The 21268-nt window shown below is 38.2% G+C and overlaps 1 protein-coding gene across 2 annotated transcripts in view; it reads left to right on the top strand.

Moving 5' to 3' along the window:
- Nucleotides 1–21268, top strand: part of TPK1 (thiamin pyrophosphokinase 1) — a 296584-nt gene that overhangs the window by 107113 nt on the left and 168203 nt on the right. Inside the window, exons 1-2 of one of the 2 annotated variants that reach the window (XM_088064081.1) lie at nt 2898–3001; nt 3309–3378. In XM_088064081.1, the coding sequence (XP_087920207.1) occupies nt 2959–3001; nt 3309–3378 (113 nt within the window). In that variant the 5' untranslated portion in view covers nt 2898–2958. Of the gene's footprint in view, nt 1–2897; nt 3002–3308; nt 3379–21268 lie in introns of those variants that run through there. The other variant, XM_005519092.3, reaches the window with a different exon arrangement.

Genomic DNA, 21268 nt, shown 5'->3' with positions numbered 1-21268 from the left:
AGATAACTTGCCTTTTACCCATTTGTAAACGTTAGCGCTTCATCTGTGTTGCTTTCCACCTTTTAATTTACCTTTTTTTATCTGTTTAAACTGAAAACGTCTCAGAAGAAGGTGTTTCTCTTTTCAGGATGCCAAGTCAAGCAAAACAAAGCCCAAATCCTATTCAGGTCCTTCAGTTTCTGCTGCAATAATTAATGAGGTTTCATGTGAGGTGTTGCAAAGCGCCTAGAGACTGTTGGATTTGCCTAGGAAGTTGCCATGGTGCACTTTGGCTAAATTGTTGTTTGTAAAGCAATTTTGTTTCTAATACAAAAGGCCCTGTATAAAATCAGTTCCTGTTATTTTACACAGAGTATTTTCCATCCAAACTGTAAGTTTAGAATTGCTGACTATCTCCTTAAACACTTCCAGATAGTAATGATACATAATTCTTACAGCTAACATATATCATTACTTTTTGTCAAGCAAAGCTTAGTTCATAGCTGTAGAAATATTATGATTTATTGGCCTCCAGCCAATCTGTTAATTACCTGCTAGTTCCTTAATGCAACTGGGGCTTTGGTTGATTTCAGTGTAAGTTATTGACTTGCTGGTAAAGGATCAGTACCTCATAAATTGTTTCTCCAAATAACTTTACAATGCTACAGAAGTTTATTTTTTTTTTTTTATAAGGCAACTCTTTTGATTTGAGACATCACATAGTAGCACCATATCCATGTGAAAAAAATCGAAGTGTCATAGATCTGTCACATAGGCACCTTCCTGTCTTTGGGAGAATCTCAGTACTTTTACATGTACTAGACTGATTGAAGACTGATTTGTTTTGCTTAGTTTGATTTGGTTGTTTTGGTCATGTTGTTTTAAAATTATAAGATCAGATGAAGATATCTTAGGCCAGGCTTCACTTGAGGTAACTCCATTGAGAGAATATACAATAGTTAAGGCTCTGGCTGTGTTAAAATAATTGAGACCGATAATAGATTTTAATCTCTTTTTATGTATCTCATCCCATTCTTTTTTCTTTTTTTTTTTTCTGCAGAAGTTATAAGCTCCTTTTTTGTTTATTTTTTTTTATATATATTTTTTTTAATGTGGGAGAATAGATGGAAAATTCACTGTTTTCAGAAGGAAAAAGCTGTAACTGTCTGGGAATGTTTGGGAAACATCTTTTAGGCAAGTCATGTGCATTAGGTCCTAGGTCTTGCTTAGATGCCTTCTGTCTGCTAAATAAGCCAGTGGACAGGATAGCTGACTTAAGGACAGGTATTGCACACTCTCCTTGCAATGGGCCTTTACTGTGTTCTGTGTGAACTGAACTCCCTGAGACAACAGACACGTCCAGGTGAAAGGAAGTATATCAATCCATTTTCAGCTGTAACCTCAAGTGAAAGAAGTTAAAATCTTCCGGTCAAATACAGCTGGACAAAAGTGTTGTTCTTGTTTGTGACTTTGTATTCATCAGACTGGATGAGGCACTTGACTGGAGCAGTGGATCACCATGGTAAGTGTCTGGCAAGCTTCTTATTCAAGAATAATCTAGAAATTACTTCACCTAGTAAGATTTCTCAGGATCAAATCTGCTTGACCTTGGCTTGTTAATATGGGTTTGGGTGGAGGCTATAAGGAGTGGTGAAGTGGTGTAAGGAGACAGAGAAGAGCATGGTCCGTATAAGAAGGCTGAGGGCAGTAGTGAGAGCAGGAGCAGAAGCTGTGCTAGAAGCTATACAGAGGAGAACAGTGCTTGTTCTCCTGCTCTGCTCATGGCTTCAGCCTGAAGGAAAAAAAGCTGAGCTACCCAAAGGTACCTGTGATGAACTGGTAGCTTTTGTGTTGTCCTGCTTCCTTCTTCCCTCCCCCCCACTCCAAAAAAATAAATCCTCAGCCAAGGTCACATGGTACTGCACAGTAGGTATTAATTTACAAACACTTCCTGTGAGAGTTCAGCACCCACATAAGAAAGAATCACTTAAAGATGAGAGCAGCTACAGTGGTAGCTGTTCTCCCTATTTGTAAAGGCTGGCTAAGTAGGGGGAGAGGTGGATTGCCGATCAAATGTACACCAAAAGGAAAGATACAGGTTTGTGTCATTGCTGAGGGGTGGTTCTGACTGAAAAACAAACACCAAAGGAAACCGGCTTTAGCTGAAAATTGGATTCTCAGCAGCAAAAAATGCCTGATCTGATTGTTTGTACCTTTTTTTACTTGTCTCCTCTTTTTTCCCCCTGGCCCTGTGGTTCTTTCAGCCCTTTCAGAATTACCAGTCAGTCTCTCTTTGCCTGGAAGGAACACTCTGCCCTAGTGTGGAAGCAGCAGCTTCCTTTATCTTGTGTGCTATAGTTATCTAACTTGTGCATCTCGGAGCAAAACTGATAAAGACTGCTAAGACAAGATGGTCATTTTCAATCTTTAATAGCTTATCAGGTTTTAAAAACCTCATGAAAGAGCTGTGTGTTAGTAAAATGATGATTAATAGGGAAGCTTATGAATAAAAGATACCAATTTATGTTTGATTTTGTAATAATAGTTTTAGACTTGTCTCTTTCCTTTGACTTAAGTCTGTATAAACAAAGGGATCACAGGAGAACAGCGTGTCTCTGCTTGTTTAAATCAACTGGAATTAGTGGCACATGCCCTTTGTGGTCCCCATGTTAGGTGGAAGTGCTGAAAATTATTGTGGTTTTTTACCAGGATAGTCCAAGATTTAAAGCTAAGACCTGAACCAACTACTTTATATCAGAAGATTCAAACAGTCTGTGGAACAATATAGGAACTGTAATAAAGTTACAATTTTTGTGTCATAGGAGGGGGAAAAAAAAGAGAAAAAGGGTATTGTCATGATTAACTCTTGGTTATTTTTCTTTCCCAGTTGTTATGCAGGTTGCTGTAGAGGCACCATAGGGAACTTTCTGCCTGGGTGAGAAGATAGCTGTGTTTACAGTGCAAGTTCCCACTTGTGACATGGTGGAGAATCCATCCATAGGTGGAGGATGGGCCTTTTCAGGTTTTTAATACTTACCTGTCTTGTAGTTTAAGCTGGCTGTGCAGCAGGTTCAGATAGATACAAATAAGCTATTTGGAAGTCTGGTGGCACAGTCAGATGAAGATTGGCACTAGTCTGATAAAAACAGTTCAAATTTCTCTTTAGAGAAACAGGAAAGCAGTCAAGTACAGGAAGCTAAAAGCCATACAATATCTCAAGCTTATTCCCTATGCCACTATGAACAATTAAGTTTACACAGCCCTGTCAGCTGGTTGTGGGTTTTTATTTATAATGCAAATGCATTGATGTTCTCTTTCTTGACTTGCAGCTGCCCTGAGAGCTTGTGCTGATGGAGGTGCCAATCATCTCTACCACATCACAGAAGGGAGCCAGGAAAGGTATGTGAGCAGTACACTCAAAGTCACTGAAGTCATTTTTTCTCAATGAAAGTAAAATGTGCAGGAGCAGGATCTGTTCAGTCACATAAGTAGCTGCTTGCTCTGTGCATAGTACTTTAATGAACTGTGGCAGGGAGTATAATATTTTCTCCACATTACCTTAAATTTTTATTCCCAGCTACAATTTATAAAAACACAGGTAGCCTGAAACACCATTTTCCCTGAAGCCCACTGATCTTTTTTTCCTCATGAAAGCTCTGCTCTCAGTTTATCTTGTTTTGTGCATCCATCAGTTAGGCCTCTGAAAAAATTTGCTGTGCTCCTATCAAGGGTTTCCTAGAGGAACATCTGATGTCTGTCACCAGGAGCTGAAACAAAGTGTGTCCTCTTCATTTTTTATGTGAGGCCTTAGAGGAAATCTACTTACTTAGTGAAGTGAGATGGGTAATAAAATAGGAAGTCTTTGTGAGTTATTTTTCAATTAGTATTAGGGCATTATAAATGACCAAAGGCAAGTACAGAGACTGTCTATTAATGTGTACACTGGGTGAGGAAATATGAATGAAAGAATATGTTCCTGTTTTCTGCAATGGTATTTAAAATTTTAAAACATCCCAGATTTCTGCACCAGAAGTGTTGAGCTGGGGTTATGATGCAAAATGCTTCATTCAAGTGATTTCTTATCTTTGTAGTGGAACCATGGAACATTGTGCAGATTTAGCTTCCTAAAGATTGCTCTTGCTTGTCTAGGATTTTCAGGTTTTTTGAAGAAGAATTCATAAATAAGTAGTTTCATAAAAGCAAATTAATAAACTGACTCTTGGAGCAAAGGAATGAGAAAGGCATCTTGTAGAACTTACCACCTTATGAACAGTTTTATTCACATATCAAAATCTGACACATAGTTTGCTTTTCATCTCATGGGAAGTGCATAATGGAGACATGAGAAAGCTCAGTTTCCTCCTCTCTTTCAGAATAAAGACAAGAGTTAGGGTAGTAACTGTAGTCCAAAAGTAAAAATTAAAGAAAAAATGTCTTCCTTTGTCACCTGTTTACCTAAAGTTCTACAATTGCTAAAACCAAGACTGGAGTCTGGGAAGCACTACTGTTGTAGACTAGGTTTTATAACATTTGATTTCTCCTTTTCTAGTAGTTGCTCACAGAGCCATGGAAAATTTAAGCAGGTGTCTGTTTGAATTCAAGACTGGCTTGCAGAAAACAGTTCTCTTTGATAGTGGTGATGCTCTCCAAAGAACAACATTTGAGAGCTTTTGCTTCACCTTCTCTAGTAACCCATTCATCTGTTCTGCACACCTTTATGTTTGTATTAAATAAATATAATTCAAGGGAAAATAGATGATTATGCTTTGACTTAACAGTTCTTTCAGTATTACATAGTTGGCCCTTGGAGAATTCTTTTCCTCTATCAGTCATCTTCTCATCTTAATTGCTTTGGGTAGTTGTATTTTACCTTCAAAGTAGTTTTGAAACAAAAAAGAGGAGACATGTGTAATTTGGATTTTTGTCTTTAAAGAAATCATTCTGCTGGAAAGAATATCCATTTACTTCTCTGAAGTATTTTTCTTTAAATTCCCTGTCCATTGTTATTAAAGAGCTGTCTGCTTAGACTCTACTGACATACTAATCATTTTTAATGCTGTCTTAACCTTTTAAAACTACAATTTATTGAAAGCCCTGATATCTAATTGTGTTGTATCAAAACCTAAAAAACAAGAGTCCTTTAATTTTAGAGAGATTATAATAGACGAGAGATGTAAATAAATATTTTGATTGATAATTTGGGCTTGATTCTCAGTGGCACTAAATTTTATGAACAATCCTTTAGAATGGGAATTGATAATATTTTGGGAAAAAAACAGCTTGCAGTATGGTGCTGTTGTACTGGTATATTCCTTTGGAGGTAAGTTCATATTACAGAATCACAGAATGGGTAAAGTTGGAAGGGATCACAGTGAGTTGAAAAAGCCCCTCTTGTTGTCCTTGACAGCATTGGCCAGCTTTAACTCCAGATTGGTCTTGACCATTTTCATCTCATTTATACTTAGTGTGACAACCTCTCTATATTCATTCCAAGTGTCCTGACACTGATTCTATTTCCTGTGTATTTCCTGCTTACATGTAAGTAATGACAGGAGTTCCTTGACCATCCACAGGCTTCTTTCCCCTTGGCCTGATTTCTTTCTTACTGGGATTTAACATTCTTGGGACTGGAGGAAGTGATCCGTGAATATCAACCAGCTCTCTTTGAACTTCGTTTCCTGCAGGTCTCATTCTCATGGGATTCATCCAAGAAGATCCCCGAAGAGGCTAAAGTTAGCTCTTCTGAAGTTCATGGTTACAATCTTACTCACCCTGCTTCTTCCTTCCCCTCACTGAACTCCACAGTCTCATGGCTACTACAGCCAAAGCTCTGCCCATCATTCACATCTCCAGCAAGGCCTTCTCTGTTTATTAGTATGAGACAAAGCAGCACACCATTCCTTGTGGGATAGTCCACTTCTTGTGTCAGGAAGTAGTCATCAAGGCTTTCCAGGAACCTCCTGGATGGTTTGTGCTTCACTGTGTTGCTTCTCCAGTAGATTTCAGGGTAGTTAAAACCACAAGAACCAGAGCCTGTGACTTTGAGGCTGCTTCGAGCTGCCTGTGGAAGGCGTCATCAACATCCTCCTTCTGCCCAGGCAACCTGTAGCCAACACCCACAGCAGCGTCACCCTTACCAGTCTGTTGTTTTATCCAAACCCAAAGGCCCTCAACTTACTCGTCATCCTCACCAAGACAGTGCTCAATACATTCCAAGTGTTGCCTCACTCACAGAGTATTGGAACCCTGGGTGCAGAGAATTTCAGGCTTTATGTGCTGACAGGCACTGTCCTGCAGGAGAGCACTGTATTTGACCTGAGGTCGTAGGAAAGGCTTCCAAAATTGAATGACAGAACTGAGATTGTGGGTGTGTAGTTTGAATAGAAGTGTATTATATCACATGGTAGAAAATACGGAGTTTAAGGTTTTGGGATATTGTTATATATATGTAGCAAGATGAAAGTTTTAGGGTGTAGGCTTGTCTTGCTTTTTCACCTTCTTCATGGGTATGGGTGATATTGTGTGATCAGTTGGAAAGATCCACAATGTAGAACACAGGTGCTTGGTTATTGGGTTGAAAGTAAAAATAAATTAGTTGGCATTTTATAATTGGGCAGTTTACATTTAGAAGGCATTGTAGAGAGAGACATGGGGCTCCATTTTTAGTCTGTTAGCTTGGTGTGCTGTGAGACTGTAATATAGATAAGATATAATATAGATAATATAGACTGTAATATAGATAAGAAATAATAAACATCTGAGTCCGAACAAGAATACCATCTCTCGTTCATTAATCCCAACCCCGAGGAGAAGAACCAGATAAGCCACTAGACATTTTACACAGTGGTGCCCCATGTGAGGACCTCAGGGTCAGGACTTCCTTGAAGAAACAGAGAAAAAAGAAAGCAGCTGGAAGCTTGGAATTGCCTTCTAGACCATGAGGGCTAAGATGAGTGACCAAAAGGGTAGGATAAGTTTCCCTTAAAGAGGCTGGACCTTGGGAGTTACCAGTGCTGGGGACATAGGAAAGGCAGGAGTGAAAAAGGACTGTATGCTGGTGCTTTTCTCACTCTGACTCTACAGTCCAGAAAGGTTATTTTCCTTAGGCTGTTAACACCAGTTCCCACTTAGAAATAAGGATTACTGCTGAACCATTCTTGATTGCTAAACATTTGCTGATAATTAAAGGTGAGTCACTGATCTTTATGGGTTTTTTGGTCTGCCTTACTCTGTCTACCATGCCTATCCAGTTTTGAATTTTCTTGAATCTTTGTGAAGCACTGCTTTCCACTTCAACATTAGGCTGTTGTTTACCTGTATCACACTGCAGAACTTGTTTCTCAACACTTTCTGATTAAATCTCAAGACATTGATTAACCTGGGTGTCACTGGCTTTGGGGTGTACAAAGGTGAAAATGCATTGAAAACTCTCATCACATTGGAACCTTTAAAACCAATCATTAGTACTTGGGTCTTGGATGCTGTTTTCCAGAGAGGTGTCAAATCCATTGGGTACTTAGGTTTTGCAGTGTTAAGACCATAGGGTTAAAGAGGGGAGCGGTGATCTGTACAAGAAGAAAAATAAACCGGTTATGAAAAATACTGTGTTTGTGGAGTTCTGGTTAGTATTTCAGACTTACTGTGTGACACTAGTTGACTTGCCTGCAGTCACAGAGAACATCACTTTCATGACCCTTTCAGTTTCTCTCTGTGAACTCTATGAAACATAAGTGTATCAGTAAAACTGGAAAATGATAACATTTTCTACATATTAAACATAAATGAGGAGAACTCTGGTAATGCATGAAAATGCAGCTGCTACTATACACCTCTTCTCTGAACTGGCCATAAATGCAGGCAGCTTCAAGAAGCTCTATGGGAGTTTTTAAAAGTTAGAACAAATTTTGTAGACATTTGCAGTTGATGCAGCTGCTAAGTTTCAAATACAGATGTCAAAAATATCTTTTTACAATCAACTTTTAACTCTATTAACTCTTTGAAATCCCTGTCAAGATGCAATTCCACCTCAGCTTTAGCTTGCCTAACTTCATCCATCCCCAGGCAGAGCTCTGTTCACTCCAGCTTCTCTCTTAAAGAAAGGGTAACTCTTCTTCCCTGCCTTCCTATACTGTTCTTCCTAAAAATCCTTTATCCCCTCATTGCAATACTTAGTGATGTTTCTGTCATCCCAACAAGATTGTAGTTCTGCAACTGCATACAGATCTCTGTTTTTTCCCCAAGCTGCATGCATTTTTCTGGGTTTTATTTTGTATCAAAGTTTGAAAGCTAAACAAAAGTTTATTTGAATGGGAAAACTGAGCAAATGTAACTTCCATGAGGAAAGGTAGTCATCATGATATATTTGCCTGCATGAAAAGTGGAAAGATGAATAATACTGTCTGTATATTTTGATGGTTTCCTGTGTGTGTTTTAGCAATTAATGAGTGTTAGTAGTGCCTTGACTACTTCAATTGGCTATTTAGAGCTTACACTGAATTTAACTAATCTGACAACCAGTGCCTCCATTGTCAAGACAATCAAAAAAGAAACATCTGGACAACAGCTTGCAAAACCCATCTGTAAAGTGAGATGTGCTGTCTTTTTTCCTGAATAACCTTCTACTCATGGAAAAGTGGATCCCTAATAAGATTATTAGACTGAGAAATTTGTACATACTTTGCTGTGTTCCATATTGGATTAGAAATAGGGTACTTATGAAGGTAATTATCCATTGACATAACTTAATGTACAGTTGAGAGGAATTCTTTGCTTGAACTCTTCAGATTAAACTGAGTATTGTTTTATTTAAGACATCTTATATTCAGGCAAAATTTAGGGCACTGATGCAGAAAACACTGAATGAAATTATCTGAGTATAGAGTTACACATGAAGAGTACAATGATCATTTCATGTCTTTAAAATCTATTCATTGTATGATTTGAGGAGGGTGTGAGACAGTCGTACTCATGAAGTTTTGGCTTTATTCATGTTGGTATGAGAATATGCTTCAGTAATGTTTAAAAAAAATATAGCCTCTGAAACTGTGAGGTCAAAGCCAGCACCTTGGCTGCTAGTGGTGAAGAGTTCTTTGATTTAAGGGATTACTGTCCAAAAGCCAAGGAAGTTGAAAGCTCAGGCAGTGCTTTATTTGTCAAATGGCTTAAAGGAGATCTTTTACATCAGACATCTTTGCCTGACCTAAAAACTTAGCAGTGTTTAAAGATCAAAATTAGAATCTTGAGTTTATCCTAATAAATTCTTCAGGAGTGTTCAGAAAAAAACCACCCTAACTACAGTTTCCTCCTTTAGGAAATACCTTACCTGGGATACATTTTTAAATTTTTAGAAAACAGCCAGGCACCAACAAATTTAAAGAATCCAAAGAAATTCATCTCTCAGTGTTTGGAAAGATTAATCCATTTGAAATTACATAATGTGTTTGCTTCAGGTAGTGCACATGAGAAATTCTCAAGATTCCTCATGATCATGTAATTTTTTGCTTTTTTCGTTTATATGTTCAATTTAATTACTTTCACTCAATTGCATTTCCAAATACATTTATATTCCAGTAGCTGTGCACTGTTAAGTCAAGATTTGTTTCAGAAACAGTGAAGAGTTGAGGTAGCAAGACATGAATATCATGAAATATGCATAGTTTCAGTCCCTAATTTAAACCAAAATCAGGTCCTGTATTGGAAGGGATTTCCTGAAAGTATTAGGGCAGTAACATCACCAGGCATGTCAGATTTATTTGGTCTTTAAATCAAATGCTTACAGAAATTATGAGAGCTGGAAATATTGGTCTATTTTTTTACTGCTATGTTCATCTTCACATTAAACAGCTTTATAAGCCAGACCAAGGAGTATGTATTCTTCTGGAGTAAAGAAGTTATTTCTATTCACTTAGTCATCATATGCTATAAAGGAAAAATCTGGGAGTTACACAACCATTAGTTCAGATTCACTTGAGAATTTTAGGAGGGGCAGAAGTATTCTTTTGCATATCCACAAGAAGTGGATATTATTTTGAGAGAGACACCAACAACAGGGTTTACTTGGAGGTGCTTCTAAGTGTACTTACTACATAAACCATAATATAAAATGGGCAAATTGGTTTTTTTATCATTCCCTCAAACTGAAAATCAAATGGCAGATAATAATAAAACATATGGTATTATAAATAATAGCAGTATTGAGGTGAGACTAAGTTACTCTTCGTGTTGAATTTCTGTTGCTTTTGCTAGTCAAGATAGTAATTGTAGAATCATAGTAATATTTTTAACTAAAACTGATGGGAGGTGACAGTGCTGCCTGTTGTTGTGACCCCTGAAATTTAGATCTCTAATAGGAAGAAGGCTTGGTTACATCATGCCCTTACAGAAGCAGTGAAATGGCTGGCTTTTCATCCCTGAGGTACATGTGTGTACATGGATGCATGAATGCCTTGTTTCTTTTATGTCAGGAGACAGTGGAAGCAAGTTACTGCCTTACTACAGGACCATGCTTTCTTTACAGGAGAAGAGTAGAGAAAAAGCAGCCCTCTGGATGTGATTCACAGGAGGCTGATGTAGATGTATCAGGTTTTGTGTAGAGCAAGAGTGAGAGTATTGTCTACAGGTTAAAATGGAGAACTGGGAACCAAGACTTTTATTTTGTTCCTTTATTAATTTGCTCAAAGTAATGCAGTGAGTTACAAAATCATCTCATACTCTCAGTTAGGCACCTTTAAAATGCAGGAAAATAGTTCTTAAGAATAAAATGTTCTCATTCACATGACCTCATCAGAGTTTCTGATATTTCCTTGTTAAAAGACGAGCCTATCAAAGGGCCGGGTATCATTCCTCATGAGATCAGTATTTAATAATGAATAGTAGGTCCTAGGTGGAAGCAGTCTAGATCTCCATGAGTGCTCCAGGGATCTTCATGCTTTGGCATAAATCCACTGATTTTCTTTCTTTTTTTGCATACCTCAAGATATTCAAAGATGTAATTAGGACTGTTTCAGTCACATTTCAGTCACATCAACAAATATTGTGTGAATCTCTGCTTTTTTGGAATGATTCTATTCTTACTTAGGAGTAGATAAGAAGGACCAAGACAAAATTCATCTGGGGAGATGGAGTGATATGCAAATACAAAACAGGTGAACAGTTCAACTTTAGAAACAAAGTCTCCTGGCTACAAGTAAGGTGCTTCACTCTGTCCCAGTAAGAGCACCATAAACCAAGTTTAAGTTGCCAACCAGGAAATCAAAGGGTCACGTTTTGTCCAGAACAGTAGTTCCAGGGAAGAAAAAAAAAAAAGGGGGGAGGCTAAGAAAAGGAGAATAAAGGGACACTTTCAATTAATCCCAGGTCTTTCAATCAGAGGGTTTGTACTGCTTCATCTCATTCTTCAAATAGCTGTATCTCTGCCCCAAGTGTACTGTAAGCAGAGGAATGTCATTGCCATCTGGGTGATTTCTGGCTTTATGACATGGTAAAAATCATTTATGGCCACCCCAATGCTTGAGGTTAGGACTTTGCAGTTATAAAATATCCATACATTGTGTCACATCTGGAACGAGCAGCTTTGAAAATACTTCTGAGCTGGCTAAAGAGTACTCAGCACTTTATAGTGGTTTGGTCTGTTGTGCCTAAGGAGTAATTCTCAGGATCCAGGAGAAGCTGGCTTTGTGTGTAGTGTTAGGGTGAAATGTATGCTTTTGTTTCCTTTGCCTCTCTTGCTATCAATAGAAATTAAGGATTAAGCCAGCAATGCTTGTTTTTATGGAGCAATGCTTTCTACAGATGTTTGGAGCAGTCTGGGGACTGGGAGTTTTCCTATTCTTGACACAAAGCAAAACTAGAAAGTTCTTACAAGCCTCAAATCAAGCTGGGTCTTTGCTGCAATACTACTTGTCATTTAAAGTACAGATTTTATACTGAACATGGCAAGAATGATCTTAGATTTGAAAGCAGCTCTGTTAAGACTTGAGAAGAATGCCAAGAGCAGTATTCAATTAGGGAGCACAGAAATCCATGTGCTATCAATGCCCTAAAATGAATGCATGTTAATAAGTGACCTTGAAGTTGACTAATCTGCACTGTTGCACTTCAGACATTTAGGGAGGAATTACTAGTGCTATAACATCCATTCTCTTTTTTTGTTTTCTTTTTTTCATAGCCTTGAAAATTCTGAGGAAGAGCAGGTATTGTCCCTTGCAGCTGACTTCAAATCACAGTATATTGCCTAATGGGACTGAACACAAAAAATACCCATAAATAAGTTATTCAGATTAGTTTTTGCTGTTTCTAAAATGTTCTTTCAGTAAAGTTATTAGTGATTGTTGGAGCATAAACATATTCTGGGTGTTTATTGCTTGGTTTTCTTTCCTATTCTCTTTCTTCAGTAGACTCTTCTCTCTTTTTATAAATATGTGAAAGCCAGAAGTTCTGACTTTTAACAATTTGCATTCAAATGGACACTTTCATTTTCAGAACAGATGTTTGTATTCTTCAAATCTGTTTAAATTTAGTGATAGTGAAGCCAGAAGCTTGCGAATAGGGGGACTTTATGTATCATAGAATATGATAAGTAAAACTTGAGAATATAAATCCATTAATCTTTAAACATTTTTTCCTAGTTATTCTGGTAGAATTTGTTTTTAAATCTAATTGTATTCCAAGAGTGGCATCATTTTACAAATGGGCTCTTTTCATCTTTTCATTTAAAAATGTTTTGTGCCACGGTTGTTTTCACAGAAAATGCGGTCAAGAGCATGGAACTGTGTTCTAGAGCTATGATCAAGGCTGCTTATTACAGTTGATAACTGATAAAATTTAATAAATTTACTTTTTAGGGCCAAGAGATGAATACCCTGTGCTTCTTCTGACAAGGATAAACTATAAATCAAAAACTGCAGAACCAGTTGCAAAGCCATCCACGTGAAGGTTTGCACATCAATTAATTGCTGGTTGATTAAAAGTTGGACTAGATTAGGTTGCCAGCAAATTCCATCATTTAAGACAAGAGGGTTAATCCTTGTTGAAAAATTGGAGCTCTGAGCCGTCACAGAATCAGTTTTGTTCTGCTACCAGAAATAACTTGGTCAAGTATGTAGGTAGTATTTACAGTGGTACCTTCAAAGCTGCTCTTGGATACAGTTATATTCAAAGAAACTCAAATCTCCTTCAAGTCATAGTTCATACAAAAGTCACACTCATGGGTGTGCACACTCCTCTCCAACCACCATACTACTGGCTTTATTTAGGTGACAGCCTGGGCTCTATTTTTGCAAAATGGTGGAGGAAAAAATCTTGTAATGCTTTGAGCTAGTTGTATTAAATTGAGATAAATTGCTGTCTCATGCGTACAGACTTTAAAAAAAAAAGTTTTAGTTGGTATACCTGAAAATGTAGTGAATGTCAATTATAGAGAAATGTAGAGAATTCTGATTTTTGAGGAAGAAAGATCTGTTTTTGATAACAGATAAAATGAAAATACATCAGGCATTAATGTTAAAAGATAGTCAAAAGGCTGTTGGAAATAGTATTAGGTGTACAGAAATATCTTGCCTACTGATCCCAAATAAATGAGCAGAATAATGTCTGATCATACAGCAGGTAGATTAGATCCAAGGTTACTGTGTCTTAAAATAAGTGCAAATGCATCAAGGTCCACTGGGGTTGTGTATTGATGCTTTTGTACCTGTGTGGGACATTACACACAAGCAAGTCCAGAGGCTATTTGCAAACTGGTTTTGGTGCCTCTACAGAATCCTGGATGAGTATCAGCACATCCTTCAGCTCTGACTCATTAACTCAGCTGTGAAATAGGGAGTGTTTGGACTGGAACATGCACTAAGGCACTAAGATGGTTTCTGATACTAGTATGAGCATTTTCTGTGTGCTGTGGGCAATGCCTTTACTTGCAAATATTTTCCATTATTCTTATCTTTTTGTAAGCACTTGTGTACATATCAGCACCTCAGGAACAGATTAGCACTGCGAGGATACGACTAGAAGAGTGAACTTCAGAGAGATGAGAGAAGACAGCAGTAGATAAAGGGCTGGACAACAACTCTAGCCTACTACCAAAATATCCTGTATGTTGCCAGACAGTCTGAACATGGAAGCATTCAGAATGAAAATACATCTGTCCTGCACTAATTCTTTTTGGCTCAAATAGGGGCATATGTATGTACTGTATGCAGGAATTAAGTGGGCTAAGGAAGAGGCACATTCAGCTTTTATTGGCTTTGGTGCAATGTCCTTGTTTGTTCCTCTGAGTACCAAGGAATATTAAACTGACTATGAAATAAAAAAGGTCAGACAAATAATACTTAAGAAAGAAGACAGCCAAACATGGTCAAAAGTTATGTTTGATTCTAGAGAGAGAAGAAACAAACCAAGACAGACCAGTGACTATCTCGGTGGGCACACAGCATGAAGATGCTGTAGAAGTTATGTTGTGGCTTTTTTCAGGATTTTGAAACTAACCTGGTAAATGAGGGGAACTGCAATTCCATGCAAGCTTGTCAGTTTTGTTCTCTTTTTAGTGTTACTTATGTATTTTTCTTTATTGTCACAACATAGAAATATATGGGGCTTGTGCTTTTGAATAGGGACCTGGATCTCCTTTTGTACAAATTCAGGATGTTCTATTGACTTAATTGTTAAGATATTAAGCACTAGATGCTGAAGCAATTACACCCTCTCCATGCATTGCCCTGAATTCTTGCATTATAACTAATGTTTTACATGATGCATCACTTCTCCATGGTGATTGCAAGCAGGATAATCACCACAGCTGGATCTAATGTTTTCAGCAACCTGGTATTGTTCCAACAGCCTGTGAAATGGATGGAACAAGAGCAAGACTCCTACTGTTACTTTGTCAGTAACCAAATCTTCCAGAAGTGGGAATCCATTTTTATCCCTTATGCTTTAAAAAAAAAAAAAAAAAACAAAACAAATAAAACAAAAAAACCCACTTTTTACTCTGTAAATATTGTTTGAGTGTCTATTACTCTGATTCCAGCATTGGCAATAGTCACAAATTATTACTGCTTACTGTATGTGAAGCGACTTTGAGGTGCCCACACAGTGATCAAAATATTTAGATTATTTAGTATAGTAGCAATAACATCAGGAATGAAATTAATCCTGTAGCAATAAATTATTCTTGGTCTAAGAATAATTCTTGGTCTATTCTTGGTCTAACTCTTGAGGGATATCCCACCTACACAGAGTGCTTAACTCTTAAACTGTCTGGCTTTCCCTGGTGGTTAAGAAAGTCCAGGTGGAATAAGTTTCTTTCTTTTGAAATTAAGCTGAGTGGGGAGTTGAAAGTACTGACATCACATGACTAATGGGGATGTGTAGATGAGGTGTTTTGTACCACAGAGTAAACATGTGCATGCAGTTTGGTTTTAATTTTCTCCAGTGTTTTGATCTCTGTGTAAAAGGTATCTGGCAAATAAATTAAAAAAAAAAAAAAAATAGAAGCAATAAAACCCCATATAATCTCTTCCCCTTCACTTACTCATTATGTTTTGCATAAATTAGAGTGACTATCTAAGAAAAGAAAATGAAAGAAAAGGTATGGATTTGCAGTTTGAGACTGGATTAACCCATTGGTGTGAAAAGACCTAATAGGATGCCAAGTGAAGAAGATTGATAAGGATCAGCAGGTTAGAAAAGGTATATTTTTAGAGTGCTTGATGTATGAAACAATGACAGAGGGAGTAGCAGTGGCAGCAGATAAAAGACTGTGCCGTTGGTCTTCCCCTATTTCTTCAGCATAAAAAAGAGACTCGTATGTGGGTGTAGCTCAAAAATATTTTGTATGAGACCAGTAGGATTTTTAGGTCAGCTTTTGTTCTTTTGGGGTTTTTTTTAAGCTTGTGAGTGGGTAGTAGAGTGATTGCTTGCTTGCTTGCTTGATTGATTGTTTCTGCAATTGGTGTGGGTTACAAGTCTAATGACATTGTTCAGTGGTAGGCATCCAGCTGTGGGTCAGAGCAGTGCCTGTGGTTGTCATTCCCTCTGCACAGAAGTGAGGCCACTCTGCAAGGGCTTGGAATCTTAGAGCCTTTATGCACCAACAGAACTCTGAATATCTCTGTTTCTTTGTCAGCAGGATTTTTGCCTTGGTGTTTGGAGGATCTAAACAGGTTAGGGACAGACATAATCTAAAAAAGGCAAAAATTGGGAGGGAGAAAAACAGGGCACAAGGAAAAAGATGGGAAGGGAGTGAAAATGTTTGTGATACTAAAGCTGAAAAGGAGAAAATACACCTAACTAATAACTCCAGTGGAGCTACTTTTATTCTGTAACAAGAAAGAAGAAAGGAAGGAAGGAAGGCTTTGTTATTTTCCTCTGCAAGTTCCAGCAGTATCTGTGGGAGGATTGATGTTTTCTAATTTTATAAGCTGCAGCAGGGGTGTTAAATATTGGTGACAGATCAGATTGGAATCATGCACATGAAGGTATTTTGAGTAGTGAGAGAAAGACAGGCTGCCCTGAAAAGACACCTGAAAAGAGTTGGTAAAGAATCCAGAGCCTTTTTTTTTTTCTTTTTTGCTACAACATCATCCATGAGGTTTGACAACAAATGGTTGTAATTAATGAAGTGACAGATATGGATGTCAATATCTCTTCTTCCTGATGCATTCAATTGTAGGAAATAAAGGAAAACTGTGCATAAGGTGATTTTGGGGTGGTTTTGTACAGGAGGGAATTGTATGAGAAGCATGCATGGATTGATGTGATTTTTAGCTCTCAGAAGGAATTCTCAGGATGGTGAAGAATCCATTTTGGAGCGTTAACATTCCTAGCAAGTGAGTTACTGGACCAGCACCTATTCTGCAAGCACCAGGCTGCTCTGATTGGCACCAAGGGGCCAACATTAATCCATCGTTCAAAGCTTTGCAGCAAAGCAATGAAAGCAATTGCATGAGCTGTGGCTCTGCCCCTCGTCTTGTGAAAAGGTTACTGCTCTCCGATTTCCGTTCGGAGTCATAGTGTTTCAGCTTGAGCAGCACTTTCTGACAAAGGCAGGAGCTGGAACTGTACTACACTGTCATTGGGCTTAGTGGTATACTTAAGCTTCTGCTGGCTTAAACAAATAGGAATTAATTGGACAAATCCCTCCGCATTTCATTTCTCCCTCTTCTCTGCCCCACTGTGAAAGTAATCGGGAAGAGCATTCGTGATCATGTTTACTGTAATGACCCTCTCCTCTGGGCATACGCTTGTGGCATCTTTTAATGTTAATTTAGTATTGATTTATGATTCTAATTGATATGCTCTAGCTCTTGTTCATTAAGTGACCACATGCAGGTTTCTCGTATTTTGTGTGTTCCCTGTAAAAACCTGTGCACTTCATTAAATCTCAGCATTAAAGGAAGTGTTTCCAGGCAGAGCAGTATTCCAACAGCACATTGCAAATGTGCAGGAGGGTCCCAAGGTCACAAACTCCTTTCAGAGGTTAATTAAGTCTGAAAGAAAGATATTCTGTTGTAATTAAATAGTAATGAATGAGAGGCCAGGAATATTTGGTGCATAATGCAGTACCATGAGGCAAAGCCAAAATCATCTGCAAATTTATTGTTTTATTTCGTATCCTATTATAAAATACCCTTGGGTGTCAGTGTAATTTTTATTCTCCAACTTGCCTATGACAGAAGGGGGATTAAGTGGTCAGCACTGTCATTCATATATGTGATCGTAATACCCCTCAGTAGGGGTTTCAAGAACTCTTCATTCCCAGTATGCTGAAGAGGGCTTTCATCAGGAGCGTGATGCCTTCCCCATTCTGTAGGATCACACTTTTAATCAGAGGGGGAAGTGCTTCCTTTGCCACATTCACACTGGAAAAGCCATGGCAAGTTTTGACTTCTTTTAGTAGTGCCAGCAGAAATACAATCATGTTCATGACCCTGTTTAAGAGCTCATCAAAATTTCCTTTTTAGTTCTTGTGCTTCTGGGATTTAATATTTCATCCTGTTCAAGTGCATTGGGCCGGATCATGGCACAGGACCATACACAAGTTGTCAATCCAAGTGTAGATTTTTCTTTATTGTTTTCCCCAACCTTCTTCGAAAACTAGCCAAGTCCAACATTCACACACTGGCTTGTTCCACTCTGTTATCTCTGAAGAGTTAATTATTTTAATCTCTAAACATATTATAGGAATCCAGAGACCAAAAGCATGAGTACCAGTAGCTTGTAGCTTTAATTCCTTACTTCTGTGTTTAAAAAGTGATTTTAATTACTTTATTTTCTCATCTGAAAGCTGCACTTGCAAACTGCCTTTCCCACATTAAAAGAAATAAATGTAAAGAATAGAATTAAAAGAATAAATGTTCTTTTCCCACAGTAAAAGAAATAAATGGGGAAAACTGCTCCTACAGACTCCTTGGATCTCTTCCATGCACTAACATCAGCCAGGAGCACAACTGAAAAGAAATGGCCCTTTGATTCGACAGCTTGGTCTCTGGAAAAGCTGCATTGGATCTTGAATGCTGCAGCCTGCCCTTCTTGGGCCTTGGACCTTGCTGTGACCCAATGGCTTGGAACAAAGATACTCTCCACCTCCCTCTCTATCATGAGCATACCTATCTAAGTAAGAGAGGTAGTGTTTTCCAGAATTAGGGAGCCACATAGCCTGAAACACTTCTGATAGGATCCCCAAAAACTGCTGCTGTGTGAACTGCACCTGAGCTTCATTGCTACTTAGAGAGAGCGGGTGCGCTGCACTTCCTAGGGTACATGGAACTGAATTTGAAGGTGGCAACAGTCCAAAATCTTGGTGTCTTTTTATCAGCATGTAAGTCCAAATTCCAATTTATTACCAGCTGGCTGGCTGTAGCTGGCTGGTGCAGGCTTGTTTTGCATTGGAACTTAACAGGTGTTTAACAGGATTTAGACAATGGCTTTGCTTACAATGAAGTAAACTTCTCTCTTGATCTTCAGGAGGATTTTCCATTTTTCTCCAAGAACAATTACAAAAGTAACTTCAGTGAGTTTTTCTGCCATTCCAGTAAAATATGTATCTCTTACCTCATTATCAGGCAGATAGGTCTAATCCTCTTAACTTTACTCATTTTTCAAAAACTTAGCAACCTGAGAATTAATGCCCTGCTGGTATTAAAATGTGTGGAAAGAATTATCTAGTAGTGAATTTTAGACGGATGGAATGGGCCACTCATTCAGTTGAATGACATCTTCTGTTGAATGACATCTCTAATGATGGTTACACTCCATGGCACCTGTGGTAGTCTTCAGGCTGCTCCCAGAGCATCTCAATATACACTAATTCAAAGTGTCCAATTCACAGCTCATCTGTGTCCAGTCTTTTCCAAAGTATTTCCAATGCTGCATCCTCTCCCTTCTTGTAGTGCACATGGTGCAGAAGGCAGCAGGGGTATTAGACCTCTGAATGTCTTCCCTAAGGAACAACTACTATTACTGTATAAAAAGGAAATAGCTTTTAACAAGAGCTCATCAGTGCACTTGTATTATTTATAGGCAGATCTGTGTCCTTAAGATCTAGTTCTCATCCTATAAGAAAAGTTAATTAATGTGTTGAAATTTAATAAAAGATTAAGTCAAAGTACTTATGACAATAGTAGAACTTAGTAGAATAGCAGTTAAGGGTTATATAATTTTTTAAATCATAATAAATTGTGAAGTTCATATGGGGGTATTATTACATTTTTTTATAATAAGGAGGGCACCAACAGCATCAGAGTTGACATTAATTTTTTTACAGCTACTCGATAAAAAATCACTTGTGCAGAGGCCAAGACAGGGACTTTTTTGGAATGTGTTTTACTTATCAAGAATGAGGTATTTTCTGTCTGAGAGTGCTTTTAGCCCACATAGACAAAAAGAGGAAGAGGAGGAGGATTGAGGAGGAGAGAGATTGAGAACAGAGAATTCTATATCATGTGTATGTTTGTAATGTTTCTAATGCCTCAATCCTGTGCATGGGGTTGTTTTTTTTTTCCGTGATTTCCACTTACAGATAAGCACAAATCTATACATTGACCTGTCTAGATCTCATATCTGTCATGTAGCTAGTTATCTCAATGCTTTCATTTGTGCTCTTAAGTGGCAGTAAACCAAATGCTGCAGATACAAACAGGAGTGACACAGGTTCTCTTCAAACCTTCCCTCCACAGTATGATTTCCTTGCCTTTGGTGAAACATTAATAAGGACAGCCAGCTTAACTAACAGGCAGTAGGAGCTTGGTAGGTAGATCCCAGCCACAGCCTGGGTTTTAAAAGCTTAATATCAGTAGTAGCACAAACCTACTTGCTCTGCTGAAAATTCATTGTAGCACCCTAGTCTGACTAATGAGTGGGGGGAGATGGACAAGCACACACATTTCTTTCTTGAACACAGTTAAGGCTCTCATATGTGAAGCTGGCAATGTTCTGGAAACAATCGCAGCAAGCACTGCCATTATAACTACTACCAGTCTCTGAGCTGTTTTAAAGCTAGCTCAGATTTATATACACTTCAGTCAACCAAGTTCTCGATGTAGCCTTGGAGACCCTTCACAATGCCCTTTAGATGTCTCTTGGTCATGTTTGCAGGCTGGTTTCTTTATTCTTTTTTTTTTTTCTTTTTTTTGTGTATAGTTCATGTTTGGTTGGTGGTGGTTGGTTTTAGATTTTTTTTCTTAGCAAAGATTATGTGGAAAATTGCTCTGTTTTGAATGTACTAAAATATAACAAAATAATTTTACATCCTCTTCTGCTCTGTGAATTCTGAATGTAATGATGAATTTACTTCTGAGCTTGAGTTCTGCATTGGACTCCTTGTGTGTTCTGACTCACCAACTGTGTTGCCAGCTGCATTGCATGTAGCTGGTTTCATATGGAGCTGATACAGACCTTCCCCCTCCCTGGAGAGGAGAGATGCTGGCTATGTGTGCCAGGCAAGGCTGTATGTCTGCAGGTTTGAAGGACTGGGACCTAGTGAGGATTTTAGCACATGCATGCAGATTTCTGGTGCAGTGATAGCTGTAAGGCCTCACAGTGGTAGAAATACAATGTGATCTGAAGGAAGGATTACTTGCAGACCTTGACCTCTTGCAAAATTTTCCTGCCTTGATGTATTTATCATCCTTGGAATGGTTCAAGACCAGTCTGAGTGGGACTTTGAGCAACCTGATGTAGTGGAAGGTGTTCCTTCCCATGGAAGCGAGGTTGGAACTAGATGATCATTAATCCAATGCGTATCATTCTGTGAATTGATGTTAGATCTTTCTTCTGAGTTAGGACTGCCGAGTCT

This window comes from Pseudopodoces humilis, chromosome 1 (genome assembly GCF_049639895.1).
Source record: "Pseudopodoces humilis isolate 2021_Gansu_Grassland_sample_001 chromosome 1, ASM4963989v1, whole genome shotgun sequence".
NCBI classification, from domain to species: domain Eukaryota; kingdom Metazoa; phylum Chordata; class Aves; order Passeriformes; family Paridae; genus Pseudopodoces; species Pseudopodoces humilis.
Note: the sequence above shows the minus strand (reverse complement) of the source record. Positions and strands in the feature narration are given on the sequence as shown.